Source organism: Erinaceus europaeus, unplaced genomic scaffold, assembly GCF_950295315.1.
Source record: "Erinaceus europaeus unplaced genomic scaffold, mEriEur2.1 scaffold_804, whole genome shotgun sequence".
In the NCBI taxonomy this organism is placed as follows: domain Eukaryota; kingdom Metazoa; phylum Chordata; class Mammalia; order Eulipotyphla; family Erinaceidae; genus Erinaceus; species Erinaceus europaeus.
In genome coordinates, this window is record NW_026647757.1 from 41,949 (window position 1) to 58,938 (window position 16,990).

The following is a 16,990-nucleotide window of genomic DNA, read 5'->3' on the forward strand; positions in this document are numbered from 1 at the left end:
AAGAACAACTTTGTGTCTCTCTAGATCCACTCAATCCATAAGACTAAAGGATATAGAGGTTTGTCCTTTTATTATTTTTTTCTCTCCTAATCTATTTTATTGCAATGTTCTTCAATTTAAACTACACTCTGGCTAAACAGAAGGCCTCTTACACAAACTCTCTCTGTATAGCAACAATGAAAACTACACATAGTCTAAGAATGCCCTAATGATCCATTAACATCCTATTCTTGCTTGAAGCTGGGGACAGCAACAATATGTCAGCAACTTCTACTGTGGAAGACATGGGTAAAGCCACTTTCAAAATAGAAAGAAAAGCTTTAGTAGTCTTCTCTCACAGTTTTCAACTTCTAGTCCATAGCTTCTCCCTAAGGTCATAATCAACTCCATATTTTATAGTGACTTTAGATCAGGTAGAGAATTCCTGATCTAAAGTCACTATAAAATATGGAGTTTGAAGGGAGGGGAAGTGCTGAAGGACTCGAATGAACTATTATGGCAGAATGTGCTTCCCAGAGATGACCCCAACACTGCATATCTACTATCATCACACAGTGTTCCTGCAAGGAGTGAAACCTCCCTGGGTTTGCATTTAATTCACTTGTAGTCAACTGAGCGCAGTGGGAGTAACGATGCCTCCGGGAACATTATCAAGGAAACATTATCTTTAAAAGACAAAAAATTAACAGAAGAACAAAAAGTGTGACATCCTCCTTATTCAAGTTAACACCAAAGTTCTGTCTAACTTCTCTGTGGCCACCATGTTGTACAGAAAGAAGCAAGCCACGTGAGTGCACAAGGTCTCGGGTTCAAGTCCCCGGCCCCCATCTGCAAGGAGGAAGCTCCATGAATGGCCAAGTAGTTAGTAATGTAGGTGTGTGTGTGTGTGTGTGTGTGTGTGTGTGTTTGTCTCTCTCTCTATCCTCCCTCCCCCCTCAACTTCTGTCTCTATCCAAAGTGAGTAAACCAATAAAAATATAAACAAGAAAAAGTAAGTGAGCAAAATCACCCAAAATTCTAACTTACACAGAGATGAGGGAGGTATTAGCCAGTGGAGTCATTTAAAAGTGGTCCTGTGAATATAGAAATGAATAGAGATAATAATGTAAAAGGTAATGAAATACAAAATGTGTTCACAAAAGCATTCAAAACAGTTAAGTTTCCAGATAAGTTGATATCCAAGACAGACAGACACATTGTTGTCTATGTGCTTTTCACTATTACAACTCCAGCATCTGGAATTTACTGAATGAACACATAATTAAAGTGCATTCAATATATCCTCCATAAACCGAAATCTATGGCCTTTTTAACAGACTTCATAGGGATCCATAGCTTTCAAACCTTCCAACGAGAAGAGAATGGGAAGGAGAAGGAACAGCAGCCAAACTAGTGCATATGGAATCAGTTCATGCTGCTGAAATGTTGGGAAAGTCCACAAATTGACAGAAACTAAACTAAATTTTGAGAGGGGAAAAATAAGTAAATTGAAGAGGGAAATATGGGATTAATAAATTTTGATAATGTCTTCTTGAAACTTTTTTTTAAAAACACACAAGTTAAACGCTGAGATAAAAACGATATTAAGAGCAACACATAGGCAGATACAGCTTTAAATGAATATTTTAATTTATATAACTCTTCTTTTTTAATTTATAGAAGTTAAATGCAAAGATTTTAAGTTTTCTAATTTGATTGTGCAAAATTAGTAGATTTAAAAAATCAAATCCTAAACAAGATCCACTATACAGCCGATCTTAGACATCAGAAAACCATTGCAAAGGTATTATAACATTGTTCTAATGACTCTCAGAAACAGTTTATAAACTTCTGGGTTTGGGTAATAAGCATCTTTGAAGGAAACTTAGAAATTATTCAACTGAAATTTGACACTCTCTAAGATTTTACTTAAACTATTCAACTAGAAGGAAATTTAATACAAAGTTCCACTTTGATTTAATACAAAGATACACTTTTAAATAAACAAGAAACCTACTGGGAGGCTCGCTTTACAATAATTTATAATACCCTCTGTTACAGTCTGCTTAAAAGTGCTTTTAAAAAAATACAGACAGCAAGTTCTCCTGGTGCGAGTTTATAAACACTTTCAGAAAGCACTTCTCTTTTTTCAAGCCGACTTGTAACAGAGACAGCATTTGCCAAAAAATAAATAAGTAAAATGTTTCAATCCTGATAATGCAACTTTGATATTTTTGATATTTTTATCACCACTTTTTTTTTTAAGAATTTCTTTATTTACTCATGAGAAAGACAGGAGGAGAGAAAGAAGCAGACATGACTCTGGTACATGTGCTGCCGGGGATCGAACTCAGGACATCATGGTTGAGAATCCAGTACTTTATCCACTACGCTGCCTCCCAGGCCACTATCACCACTTTTAAAGATCAGAAATTTGAAAAGCAGTAAGGCAAGCAAAGCTAAAGAAAAAGAGAGGGTGGGAAAAAATAATCCTGTATTTCATGGTGTAAACCAGAACTTCAACAGAGCTTCACCTACTCAACAGAGCTTCACGCACTTTTTTTCTTCCAGTACTCGAAGAGGGAAATATTAGGAGATTCTCTGGTTGAGAACAGAAGAGTATTTGTAAATGTAAATTAGTATCAGCTGTTTTGATTAAGAGCATACAGATGTAATTAGGCCCTACTCCCAAACGGGAAAGAAAGCGTTCCACAGGGTCACTCCGACTCATAATCCTTGGAAACCCTAGGAATCAAAGTGTAAGTGTTCTTTCAGCTCAAGCTTGGAGTAAGTATGGGAGAGAAAATTGACTGATTAATTAATAATCGATACCAAGAAGGTCTAAAAATATTCCATGCCTAAGTATTGGTACTTAAGTGGAATGTTTAACTGGGTGTTAAACTGTTCGAGCCTCGGGCTCCCCACCTGCAGGGGAGTCGCCGCTTGACAGGTGGTCCAGCAAGACTGCAGGTGTCTCTCTTTCTCTCCCCCTCTCTGTCTTCCCCTCCTCTCTCCATTTCTCTCTGTCCTATCAAACAATGATGACATCAATAACAACAGCAATAATAACTATAATAACAATGAAAATCAACAAGGGCAACAAAAGGGAAAATAAATATTAAAAAAATTAACTTTCCCAAAACTAAGCTATCAAATCTATATACTATGTACTATATCTATAAGGACACTCAGGTGACTCTCTTTACCGAATCCACCCATCCACCCACCTTGCTCTCCCTGTGCCTAGTGATGAGAAATTTTATGGTGAACCCTCTCTGTCTTCAACTCTGATGATGCTTCCTAAGTATGTGCATCTGTCTCTGTCTCCTCCTGCCCCAGCCCCCCAGCCCCCCAGCCCCCATCACCAGGGCTCTGCTAGAACTTCCGTCCTCTACCACACTCTGCAGACTCATTGTTTTTTACCAGATGAAGGCTGAGGAACAGAGAGGAAGAGACAACAGCAGCACTCCACCACTAGTGAAGCTGCCTCTTTCCAGGGTGCTCCCACATGGTGACCTGGGACTTAAACCTGGGTACATCTCAAGTGGCAAGGTGTGTGCTCTGCCAGGTATGACCCAACCCTCATTAAACCCTGCAAGTCTCAAGCACTTCCTTTTAACTGTTGAGCTCGGACTCAAACCCCTATCATTCACTTCGACTTCTGCAAAAGCTTCTCACCGGATTTCACTACGTCTGTTCTCGTCCCTCTCCAATTTACTCACAAGGCAAAGATGGTTTTAATATTAACAATTAATACTTTATCTCTTTAAAACCTTTAATGATTTCTTCATATTCTTAGTGTCATCCTTAACAATTCACAGTCATTCAAGGTGGCCATACCCCAGCACCTTAACATTTCTACCCCCGACCTTTCATCTGAACCCAACAGTTTGCACCAAGCTTTCCAGCCTTAATTTTGTTTATTTCATACAAGTAGTGCTTTATTCAGTTATGACTTACTAATAATAAAATGTGCAAGTCTGAAGAGGCCAACCTGAATGTTGACAAATTGACAGGTATCATATATATATATACACACACATATATAACCATCAACTGAATCAAAACATACATTTGTCATTCCATAAGCTCCCCTGCCCTCCTTTCTTCTTTCTTGATCCTTCCCCCGCCCCATTTTGATTTCTATCACATCAGATATTTCCGTCTATTCTTAAATACCATTAATTGCTTTTCCATTCCTCATTTATTATTCAGGGCTATTGTGTGGAAGGTTGTTATGAGTATTCCTTACAAATGCAAAATGGGTGAAGAGTCAAAGGTGCAAACTTCCAGTTATAAATTAGCATCGAGATACAGTGTGTACCACATGACTACAGACATACTGTGTATTTGAAAACTGCTGGGGGCCGGGCAGTAGCACAGTGAGTTAAGTGCACACAGCACAAAACTCAAGGACCAGTGTAAAGATCCCCACCTGCGGGGGGGGGGGGGGAGGGGGGGGCGATTCACAGGCAGTGAAGCAGGTCTGCAGGTGTCTATCTTTCTCTCCCCCTCCTCTCTCCATTTCTCTCTATCCTATCCAACAACAACAGCAATGACAACAATAACAAGGGCAACAAAAATGGGAAAAATGGCCTCCAGGAGCAGTAGATTCATAAAGAAAATTGCAAAGAATAATACATTTTAAAAGTACTAGTTCAACATCCACATTGCAGTGTGCAAGGACCCAGGTTTAAGCCCCTGGTCCCCACCTGCAGGGGGAAAGCTTCACAAGAGTCTTCACAAGCGCTGCAGGTCTCTCTCTCTCTCTCTCTTCCTCTCCCTCTCTCTCCCTCTCTCCTCTCAATTTCTGGCTATTTCTATTCAATAAATAAAGATAATAAAAACAAATAAAAAACAAAAAAGTTGAAACAAAAGGTGGTATCAATAATATTTCTTTACTCATTTTTAGTGAGGTTTAATGACAAAACCATTACACTGGTTTCCGGTGTGCAACACAGTGGATGTGATGTTAATATATTGCAAAATGTACTACAATAAATCAGCAGCTACTTTTCTACATGGTTTTTTTCTTGTGATAAGGATTTTTTTTTTTTTAATCTTTATTAGATAGACAAAAATGGAGAGGGAAGTGAGTAACAGAGTGGGTAACAGAGAGATACCTGCAGCCCTGCTTCACCACTCCTGAAGCTTTCCCCCTGCAGGTGGGGACCAGGGGCTCGAACCTGGATCCTTGCACACTGTACCATAAGCACTGTGCACTCAACCAGGTGCGCCACCACCACCAGCAGCCCCGCCCTTTCAACCTTTAGCAGAATTCTTCACACACTGGTGAAGGTAAACTTAGCAGCAATATTCTTCACACACTGGTGAAGGCAAACTTGGCAGCTACAGGAGCAATGCACACCTCCTCCATGGTTCTCCAGAAGACTAGAAGCCTTCTCTCACCTCTGCTACTCCTTTTGTTTCCTTCTACAGGTCAAATGCCCTTCCCTACTCCCTCTGATTTCCATTACCCAGTCAGTTTCCATTTGCTTTTCAGACTTACGTTAATATAAAACCCTAAAGAATGCTCCCTATTTCCTAATGTGGGAGCAGCCTTTGGTTAAATCTGCCAGGCGGCTTTATTTACAGTCTCACAATCGTGTGTGCTTACTTGTCTCCTCCAAAACTGTGAACTTCTTGAGGGAAAGAGAAAAGCTACATTGACTTACGGTCTCCTTAGCACAATGCCTAGGTGATAGCATAGGCACAAATATTTCATAAACAGAAATTAAGTTATCTAAGTTATAACTCACATAAATATTTTCTGCCTTATCCATTAGTCATGCATGGTTATAAGAAGGCAATTAGAGGGGATCCAAAATTTTAGATAGTAAAGACAAAGATTCTGGACTGGGAGATAATATAATGGTAAAATAAAAGATTCTCATGTCTGGGCTTCAAAATCCCAGGTTCAATTCTCTGCACTACCTTAAGCCAGAGTTGAGCAGGGATCTAGGGGGGAAAAAAACATATATATATGGAGGGAGGAGGAAGAGGAAAAGGAGGAGGAGGAGGAGGAGAAGGAGGAGGAGGGGAAGAAGAAGGAGGAGGAGGAGGAGGAGGAGGAGAAGAAGAGGGCCAGGCGGTGGCACATCTGGTTAAGTGTTCACATTACAGTGGACAAGAACCTGGGTTCAAGCCCCAGGTCCCCAACCTGCAGGGGGAAAGCTTCATGAGTAGTGAAGCAGGGCTGCAGGTATCTCTCTGTCTCTCTCTCCCTTTCTATCTCCCCCTCCTCAATTTCTCTATGTCTATCCAATAATAATTAAAAAATATTTCTAAAAAAGAATAGTAAGAGATTACTTTTTAATAATAGTCCATAGGGGGCCAGGCGGTGGCGCACCTAGTTAAGTGCACACATTTCAGTGCACAAGATCCCAGGTTCAAGCTCCTGGATACAACCCGCAAGGGAAGAAGCGTCACAAGTGGTGAAGTAAGGCTGCAGGTGTCTCTCTGCCTCTCTATTGCCACTGATTTCTGAAGGTCTCAATCCTAGAAATAAAAATAAATTTTTAAATAGTCCACAAAGCTTAACTTTAAATTTCAAATAATAATTTGCCTTAAGTAGAAAGTTTAAAGTTTTTCCAGTGTTAAGAAAACATTATCAAAACAAGTACCAAAGTCTATTTTCTGTTGACAATATGGCTAAATAACAAACTAAAATAAACAACTGAATTTCTCAATAATTATTAGAGCTTTGTTTAACCGCTGGATCAGTGATATCTCAAAGCTTCAAGAGTGTGTGTCTACCAATCATAAACCCTGATTTAAAACATAAGAAGGCAGAGTAAACCTATACTAGAAACACTTGGAAAATGCTATTAGATTAACAACCCAAAGACTCCACAGACATGAGAATCTCAGTGATTTGAAGCCCACTGAATTCATTTTTGCTTTGGAGAAAAACAAAAGCATTTCAAATAATTAACAACGTGGATTAAACAACTGTGTAATAAAGGATCTCCTTATGGTGCTGGGGAAATTCTGAGTATTAACCTAAAACCAGTCACATAATAGATGAGCAGATAGAGAAAAAAGATGAAGAAAAAAAAACAGAACAAGTACAGTCTTTGTGGACTCACACAGCTACAGTCACGGAACAGTAACCTACCTACTGGTGGCAAATGATAAGGGGGAAAGACAAAAAAGAAACATTATAAAGAATTGAAACAAACAGAACTAGACAGGGTGGTATTTAGTCAAGAACAGACAAAAGGACAGTACATCAAAATAAAGCACTCAGAAACAGACCGATATAATACAGTCAACTAGTCTATTTATTTATTTATTTATTTTCCCTTTTGTTGCCCTTGCTTTTTATTGTTGTGGTAATTATTGTTGTTGTCGTCATTGTTGAATAGGACAGAGAGAAATGGAGAGAGGAAGGGAAGACAGAGAGGGGGAGAAAAAGACAGACACCTGCAGACCTGCTTCACCGCCTGTGAAGCGACTCCCCTGCAGTTGGGGAGCCAGGGGCTCGAACCAGGATCCTTAAATCGGTCCCTGCACTTCAGGTGTGCTTAACCTGCTGCACTACCTCCCAACTCCCAGTCAACTAATCTTTGAAAAAGAGACCACGGCTGCTGGAAAGGTGGCATGAAGGTAGAGCACAGGCCTTGCAAGACTAGGTCCCGAGTAAGATCCATGGCACCATGCTCTAGACCAATCTCACATTTCTCCATCCATCTCGCTCTCTCTCTCTCATAAATAAATCTTTTTCTTTTTTTTTTTTTTAACCAGAGCACTGTTCACTCAGGCTTATTAGTGGCACTAGGGATCGAACCTGAGACCTTGAAGCCTCAGTCATGGAAAGCTCTTTGCACAACCATTATGCTATCTCCCCAAGCCCCATAAATCTTTTTTGGGGGGGTAGGGGAGGTAAAGGGGTTTGGGGGACTGAACCAAGTTTGTTTGATAAATAGTGCTATAACAACTAAACATAGGATGTAAAAAAAACAATCTAGAAAAAAAAAAAAAGAAATTAATCTAATCTTTTTCTCAACAACAAATAATAATCTTAAACCAACAGGGATAAGCATTATTGACTTAAATCACTAATTACATACAGTAACAATTCAATTAAGTCACTTAGTTCAGAATTCCTAATATTAATTAATCCTAAATAGCATTAAGAAAAAATTCAGGGGGTCAGGCACAGCAGTTAAGCACACAAGGCACAAAGTGCAAGGACTGGCATAAGGATCCCAGTTTGAGCTGTCAGCTTCCCGCTTGTGGGGGGGGGGGGGTCGCTTCACAAGCGGTGAAGCAGGTCTGCAGGTATCTACTGTCTTCCCCTCCTCTCTCCATTTCTCTGTCCTACCCAACAACAATAACAACAGCAATAATAATAATAACTCTAAGACAACAAAGGCAACAAAAGGGAAAAAAATAAGCCTCCAAGAGGGTGTGGGGTCAAAGGAACTCTCCTACACTGCTGGTGGGAATGTCAATTGGTCCGACCTCTGTGGAGAAGTCTGGAGAACTCTCAGAAGGCTAGAAATGGACCTACCCTATGATCCTGCAAGTCCTCTCCTGGGAATATATCCTAAGGAACCCAACACACCCATCCAAAAAGATCTGTGTACACATATGTTCTTGGCAGCACAATTTGTAATAGCCAAAACCTGGAAGCAACCCAGGTGTCCAACAACAGATGAGTGGCTGAGCAAGTTGTGGTATATATACACAATGGAATACTACTCAGCTGTAAAAAATGGTGACTTCACCGTTTTCAGCCAATCTTGGACGGACCTTGAAAAAATCATGTTAAGTGAAATAAGTCAGAAACAGAAGGATGAATATGGGATGATCTCACTCTCACGCAGAAGCTGAAAAACAAGATCAGAAGAGAAAACACAAGTAGAACCTGAACTGGAATTGGCATATTGCACCAAAGTAAAAGACTCTGGGGTGGGTGGGTGGGGAGAATACAAGTCCAAAAAGGATGGCAGAGGACCTAGTGGGGGTTGTATTGTTAAAGGGGAAACTGGGGAATGTTATGCATGTACAAACTATTGTATTTACTGTTGAATGTAAAACACTAATTCCCCAATAAAGAAAAAAGAAAATAGCCTCCAGGAGCAGTGGATTTGTGGTGCAGGTATGGAGCCCCAGAAATAACCCTGAGGGCAAAAAAAGAAAAGAAAGAAAGAAAAATTCAAAGTTAATTAAAATTTTTATTCACGTGGTCTGGGAGGTGGCGCAGTGGCTAAGGCACTAGACTCTCAAGCATGAGGTCCTGAGTTCAACCCCCAGCAGCACATGTACCAGAGTGATGTCTGGTTCTTTCTCTCTCTCCTATCTTTCTCATGAATAAATAAATAAAATCTTTAAAAAAAAATTTTTTTTTATTCACAAGAAGACAGCACACTGGTTATGCAAAAAGACTTTCATGCCTGGGGCACCAACGTCCCTGATTCAATCCCCAATACCACCATCAACCAGTTGAAAAATGCTTAGGTTTTTGTTTTTTTTTTCACTTTCTTTCATCTTCTATAAAATCTTCTTAAGCTAATTAACATCTTTGAAATAATTATGCACTGTAACCATTTCATATTAATATCAATCACCATGCATTATCAATAACAAGATAATCAACTGTCTGTACAGCTACTTACTGCAATCTCTCTACAAGCCGACATGGATATTCCGGTGCCTTCAATTTGCTTCAGTGCATATTCCTTTTCATCTTTTCTGGAGATGAACAAAAACAAAACATTTTTTCTAGTTATTTTCAGGTTCAGAAATCAGCTCTATAAATCAGAGGAAAACATACTCGTCTCTCGGTGGTATGTGAAGATTCTCACTGCATCCACTGCTGGTCATTTTTCATTATATTTCAACTACAAGAAATATGAAACATCAAAGGAAATTCATAGGGGGGCCAGGTGGTGGTGCACCTGGTTGAGAGCACATGTGATAATGTGCAAGGACCTGGGTTCGAGCCCCTAGTCCCTACCTGCAAGGGGAAAGCTTTGCGAGTGGTGAAGCAGGGCTGCAGATGTCTCTCTCTCTCCCCCCCCCCCGAATTCTGTCTCTATCAAATAAAGATTTAAAAAAAAAAAACCTACATTAAAAAAAGTAAATTCCGCCTTTGGTGGTGGGAATGGTGTTTATGTACACTCCTAGCAAAATGTAGACATATAAATCAGTAGTTAATTAATATGAGAGGGGGAATCAATTGTATGTCTCAAAGTTTCTCAAAACACAAACTGAATCTTTTTAATATATAGGCTATGTACTTGATATACGGACTCTCTCAAAAGCCTAGACCAAGTAGATTAGAAGCTTCCAATAGCACAGCTATATACAAGATACTGGGTACTGTACAGCAAACCATAACAAAGGGACTTTTCAAAGTTAACCCAATTAACAAATAATGTGATGATAATATTAACTATTGATTGTCTTTTTGAACCCTAAGACAGCAGGAACCTCACATCTTCACTATAGAGCCCCTACTTCCCCCAGTCCTGGAACCCTTGGATAGGGCCCACTTTCCCGTATACATCTCCCAATCCAAACCAAATAATATTGCATCTGCCGATCACAACCTAACCAAAGCAACGATTGCCATCTCAACATGCTTCACCTCAGACTGTATCCAGAGACTTCACGTGTGGAATGACAACCCTTCAGCTTCATTACTCGGGTGAGACCTTTCCTTTAATAGTACACTCTAATTTCATCTCAGGTAGTTCACTTTCTGACAAAGTCCCATAACCTAGATATACACCAGTTTCTGTGAGAGAGAGCTTATGTGCACACGTATCCATAAACTACTGCAAAATATATACCTGAAAGCAGGATTACACTAGAGTTTGCAGTGAGTACCTCCCTAACACTTCCTCTCCACTATTCCAAGCTTGGGATCCATGATTGCTCAACAAATTGTTTGGCTTCGTATGTTAACTCTCTTTTCAATCACCAGGTTCCAGATGCCACCAGGATGCTGGCTAGGCTTCCCTAGATTGAAGACCCCACCAATGTGTCCTGGAGCTCAGCTTCCCCAGAGTCACACCCTACTAGGGAAAGAGAGAGGCAGACTGGGGGTATGGACCGACCAGTCAACGCCCATGTTCAGCGGGGAAGCAACTACAGAAGCCAGACCTTCTACCTTCTGCAACCCTCAACGACCCTGGGTCCATGCTCCCAGAGGGCTAGAGAATGGGAAAGCTACCATGGGAGGGAGTGGGTTATGGGGATTGGGTGGTGGGAATTGTGTGGAGTTGTACCCCTCCTACCTTATGCTTTTGTTCACTAATCCTTTCTTAAATAAAAAATTAAAAAAAAAAAAAAAGTAAATTCCGGGAGTCAGGCGGTAGTGTAGGCGGTAGTGTAGCGGTTAGGCGCAGGTGGCGCAAAGCGCAAGGACCTGCATAAGGATCCCGGTTTGAGGCCTGGCTCCCCACCTGCAAGGGAGTCGCTTCACAGGTGGTGAAGCAGGTCTGCAGGTGTCTCTCTTTCTCTCCCCACCTCTGTCTTCCCCTCCTCTTTCCATTTCTCTCTATCCTATCCAACAACAATGAAAAACAAGGGCAACAAAAGGGAAAATAAATATAAAAAAATAAATCTTAAAAAAAAGTAAATTCCTATCATAATAAAAACACCAGACCAAGCCAAAAAACAAAATTCAAACACAACAGGATACTAAACACACACCACTAGTTTCCAAGAGTATAAATACAAAGTCAAGCATACCAATTAGTTTCTACTTAGTTTCTACCTCCTATTTCACTTCCCTCAACCACGCCAAGGCTAAGCAGACAAAGTAAGGATTACAAAAGCTGAATAAGGGCAAGGGACCAGCAACTTTAATGATGGCTATTTTGGTTACTACCAGGCTACCCCATCCCCCAGGATCCTAGTCAGGGAATCCTGGGATTCCCACACAGACTTAATGAGCCTAGACCTCGAACAGATCCCTCTCTCCACTATCACTGGTCATTTCCATCAGGAACAACTAATGGACCTCTTGGTGGGCCCCTACAGGACCTTACCCTCAGTGTGGATCAACAACAGTAGGAACTGCCCCATTTGCTGAAGGGATGTTGGGCCAAAATATCCTACCACTGAAGGAAGACAGGTCTTGAAATTAGTGTGGCCTAGAATGTGTTCCTAGCCATGACCACAGTATGCCAGCTCAGATCTACAGGGATGCAGAGGTTACATAGGCTCCTGTGCCAAATATGGGCCCCAGATCAGATCGATGGGGTTTACAGTTAACAATATGTATATACTATTTTCATATTTGGGAGCTACTGTCTTCCCTGACCCAGCTTTCTAGCCCTATTCCCAACTCTGACACCATCTACCCAGACAATACATTTGGTTCACCAGCATGTTAACTGTTGAGCTCAGAAAAAAAAAAAGTCATGGGTCCCTTGGAATATACCTAGAATAGACCTACTAATTTTTTCCAAAATGGAGACCCCAAATCTCATCTGCTATACTTCTGCCTTTAGGTTCCTGATTATTAAACAATTTGTTCTGCTTTATATCTTAATGCTTTTTCAGTCAACAAGTTGCAGATGCTACCATGATGCCAATTTGACTTCCCAGGGCAGACAACCTTACCAATGGGTCCTGGAATTCCACCTCTCCAGAATCCTACCACACTAGGGAAAGAGAGAAACAGGCTAGGAGTATGGAATGACCAGCCAGTGCCCATGTACAGCAGGGAAGCAATTACAGAAGCCAGACCTTCCACTTTCTGCATCCCATAATAACTCTAAGTCCTTATTCCCCGAGAGATAAAGAATAGGAAAGTTTCCAATGGAGGAGATGGGATATGGAGTTCTGGTGGTACTGTGTGGAATTGTACCCCTCTTATCCTATGGTCTTGTCATTATTTCCATTTTATAAATATTTTTTTTTAAAAATTCAAGCACTCTACTCCTCTCTTAATTATCTAGATTGTATGAAAGTACTGTTATAAACATTAACTACAAAAATAAGGGGCAGGTGTAAGCGACTGTATTCATTTAAAGTAGGTTCACAGCACAAGAACAGAAGAATGCTGACTTACTGAACATCCAAGCTTCCACCTAGAATACAAGACGTTCAAGAGTTCTCAGGATCTCACCCGAATGACTACAGAACTCTAGGCACAAAACATCTCACGCTCAAGAATCCTAGGAAAAGTCTAGGATTGATAATGGGAAATAATGGAGGCATGATTAGAAATTTTGGGAAACACCAGAAGATACCAAGGATGCTCAATCAAGACAACAGTTCAATAATGGCAATAGTGTCCAAAAAAATATTAATATTATAAGTGTGATTCATGTAGTTCCTAATATCCTTGAGTAATAGGTGAATTGCTTTTGTAACACAGTAAGCGCAGGGAACTGCCAAAAGAATGAGCCACCAGAGTCCAAGGTTTCAGCTTAAAGTCATCAATTGTAGGGAAATTGTGAGGATGTGGTTGAGTTTGGCAGGGCTTGATCTGAGGGCCAGGTCCATCCTGTCAGTCTCTCTCTCTCTCTAATGAGAGGTCAAGCAAGGAAGGACACGAATCCCCAAGGTTTGACTCGTCTTATCAGACTCCCCGCCTCACAAAGCACCCTGCATTCCTGATACTATGGCCTGCTCCCTTATTATCTGCATAATCATTGTTTTGCCTGAAAGATCCCCACCCATTCCATTCCTTTGATCTATCTTCTTTCTACCCTAAAGACCCCCCTGCCTGCAGGGTATTATTAATCCTATCAGTTAAAACACTCACAACGGTTGCTAAGGAAGTTCCTACCTTTCCCGGCCCCTTTTGCCGTTCTCCACCCCTTTCCAAATCATGTCAAGCCATTCCCGTTTGCGACTTGCCACTTCTGGGTCCAACTCTTAAAAGCCTGGGCTCTCAGATCAATAAAGAATTGAATCACGTCGCCACCACCAGCTCTGTTCCTGGGTCATCTCTCTCACGTCGCTGAGTGAGTAGCAGCCCAGGCTGGCTCCAGATGTGTTCTCCAACCCAGAGAGTACATGCCCGAGAAGAGGCACCCCCACGCTAGCCCGGCAATAAATGTGATTTAGGGGGCCAGGTGGTACTGTACCTGGTTAATCTCACACATTACAGTGCACAAAGGACTAGGGTTCAAGCCCCTGGTCCCCACCTGCAGGGTGAAAGTTTCACAAGTGGTGAAATCAGGGCTGCAGATGTCTCTCTGTCTCTTTCTTTCTCTATCTCCCCCTCCCTTCTCAATTTGTCCCTAATAAATAAATAATTCATTAAAAATAAATAAATATGATTTGAGGCTGTGGAGATAACACAGCAGTTTTGCACCAGATTTTAATTCCTGAGGCCTAGAAGTCCTAGGCTCAATCTCCAGAACCATTATAAACCAGAGCGGAAAAGTGCTCTAATAGCTCTCTCTCTCTCTCTCTCTCTCTCTCTCTCCCTCCCTCCCTCCCTTCCCCCTTCCCTCCCTCTCTCTCTCTCTCATTGTCTCCCTCCCTCACTGTAATAAACAGATAAATGTAATAACAAATGGGTCCTTATAAAAGAGGTATAATACAAGACCTCTGAATTTTGCCTTGCCAAAGCATCACCAGGTCAAATGATAGTGCTTACATAGTACCACTCGCCTCCTACTGCTCTATTTCTGATGTTCCCCCACTATTTACTGGCAGACAGAGCAGTTTAAGAGGCTGTAAGGAACATGGATCATTCCAATTGTCCTTTGAAGATTTGCACAATCATTTGTGGTTTGGGCAGACTGAGATGGTTACTTTCTCCCATCATCAGTTTGAAAATTATATTCAATTTTCTGCCAATAGATGACATTCAGGAAATAACTAAGCAGCATTTGGATAAGTAGCAAACATACCAGATATGCCAACAGAATGCATACTGTTATATAATTATTAAAGTACTTCTGAACATTAATGGAAATTACCAGGTACTGAGAAAACCTACAAATTATACTATATAGGAGCACATATTACATAGGTTGACAATGAAAAGAAAAATAAAGAACTGCGTGTTAAAATGAAGGAAGTTACATTCAGTAACTTTAATGCTGTCTTATACTATCTTTGAAATTAAAATTAAAGGAGAAAAGAACCAAAAGAATTTGACATTCTGAAAAGCTGCCTACTAAAACAATTTTCAGTTGTTTTCAAAGCAGTATCTTAGGTATATTTTAAAAAGCAAAAACAGGGGTAGGGAGGCAAAATGATGGTTATGCAGAAGACTTTCATGCCTGAGGCTCTTATGTCCCAGAGTCAACCCCCAGCACGACCATAAGCCAGAGCTGAGCAGTGCTCTGGTGTTTTTCTCTGTGTCAAAAGTACCCTCTCCCTGCCTTACGAGTATGTTTGAGCATGTAGACGAGAACACTAGTGTCTGAGATGATTTTAACACATGCTTACAGTGTAAACTTCAAACATCTCATGATGAGATTAACTGCCAGATGTCTCGTTCCAAATAAGCTTAATAAATTCTTGGGACAAAAGTATGTAAGGTTTCTGACAAATTTTTCATATGAAATCTATTTTTTATACAACTGTTTCCATTCCCAGCTTCCTTAAATGAAGTGCTCCAGAAACTCATGTAATTGCAGTTTTATTTTTAATACGGTAAAGAATATTACACAATCTGGATAGGTTATCATCACTATGGAAACTGTAAGATCCTTGCGTTAAGTTAAAAAGTGCAAAATTAACACATCACATTAATGGCTTTCGGATTTCACATCCCGGCTGTCAAAGAGATTTGAAAGCTTGGGCAGAAAAGAGTGAAGCATAGACGTCTTTTCTGAATTATATGGACAGGATCTGGCTACAAATGCAGTAATTATTTCACTTAGTAAGTTTAAATATAACTTCCATCTGTTAAATTAGCAAAACACTACAAAAAAATCTGCAAAGCTAAGATTTACCTGCAGCAAGGGAAATGAGAATGAAAACAAGAGCATGTCACTATCGTCTCTCTTTTGTAGTAACGTGTCAGATGAGTGGAGAGAAGGCTCCTCTGAGGGTCACCTTAGGAAGAAGTGACACAGTTCCAGATGGGAAATGAGATTCTGCTTTTGCCAATGTCAATCTCTGGGCAGGTGCCAACACCTTAGTGACGAAAATTAAAGACTCAAGCCTTTCCCACAATGTCCACACATATTTCTGACTAGTACACGAGGCAGGGAAACTTTGCTGCTGACAGTCCACATAATTGCCCCAGCCCAGGAGGGCCCCCACAAGTGGCAGTGGTAAATTATGCCCCTCAGCATTTATGTCTCAGAAGTACATGATGTGAAGTAAGCATCACAAAGTTTCGTTGGTTTTCTTACATAACAAGGCAGAAAAGCTTAGGAACATCGTCGGTACTGCTGCAATAGCCTGGCTCTTATTTCTTTCTTTAAATCATTTTATCTTTAAAGAAATTGTATTTCTAAATAAAAGTCATCACTTACTGTAACAAAACCTGACAAAGCAATTCCATAGACAAGGAAAATGTTTTCTGAACTTCAGAGCACATCAGATCCAATGATAAGAGCTACATGTCAAAAGATCAAAGTTGGGAGTCCAGCGGTAGTATGGTGGGTCAAGTGCACGTGGCGCCAAGCGCAGGGACCGGCGTAAGGATCCCGGTTGGAGCCCCCGGCTCCCCAACTGCAGGGGAGTCGCTTCATAGCCGTTGAAGCAGGTCTGCAGGTGTCTGTCTTTCTCTCCCCGTCTTTCCCTTCTCTCTCCATTTCTCTCTGTCCTATCCAATGACGACATCAGTAACAACAATAATCACTACAACAAGGGCAACAAAAGGGACTAAATACTTTTTAAAAAGATGGGAGTTTTCTACATAAATACAGATGAATTTAAAGCACTTGGATGCAGGATAAACAGGGATGTGTGCTGAAGATAACTTTTAAAAGGTCTTTCTCCTCTATGTCTCTAACGCGTGCCAAAACCATATAGACTTCAAGCTCAAGTCCGCAGTAACAAAGCAAAGCAAATGTTCAGCAGGAACATTATGTAGTAAAAACAGCAAAAGTAAATCGCCAAGAGACTGATT

At 40.7% G+C, this 16,990-nt stretch overlaps 1 protein-coding gene across 1 annotated transcript in view; it reads right to left on the reverse strand.

The window, feature by feature from the left end:
• LOC132536454 (cyclin-dependent kinase 19-like) overlaps positions 1 to 9,674 on the reverse strand; it is a 47,025-nt gene extending 37,351 nt beyond the window's left edge. The window contains exon 1 of the mRNA XM_060184355.1: positions 9,603 to 9,674. Coding sequence (XP_060040338.1) covers positions 9,603 to 9,626 — 24 coding nt within the window. The 5' untranslated portion in view covers positions 9,627 to 9,674. The remainder of the gene's footprint in view (positions 1 to 9,602) is intronic.
• Between the last annotated feature and the right edge of the window lie 7,316 nt (positions 9,675 to 16,990).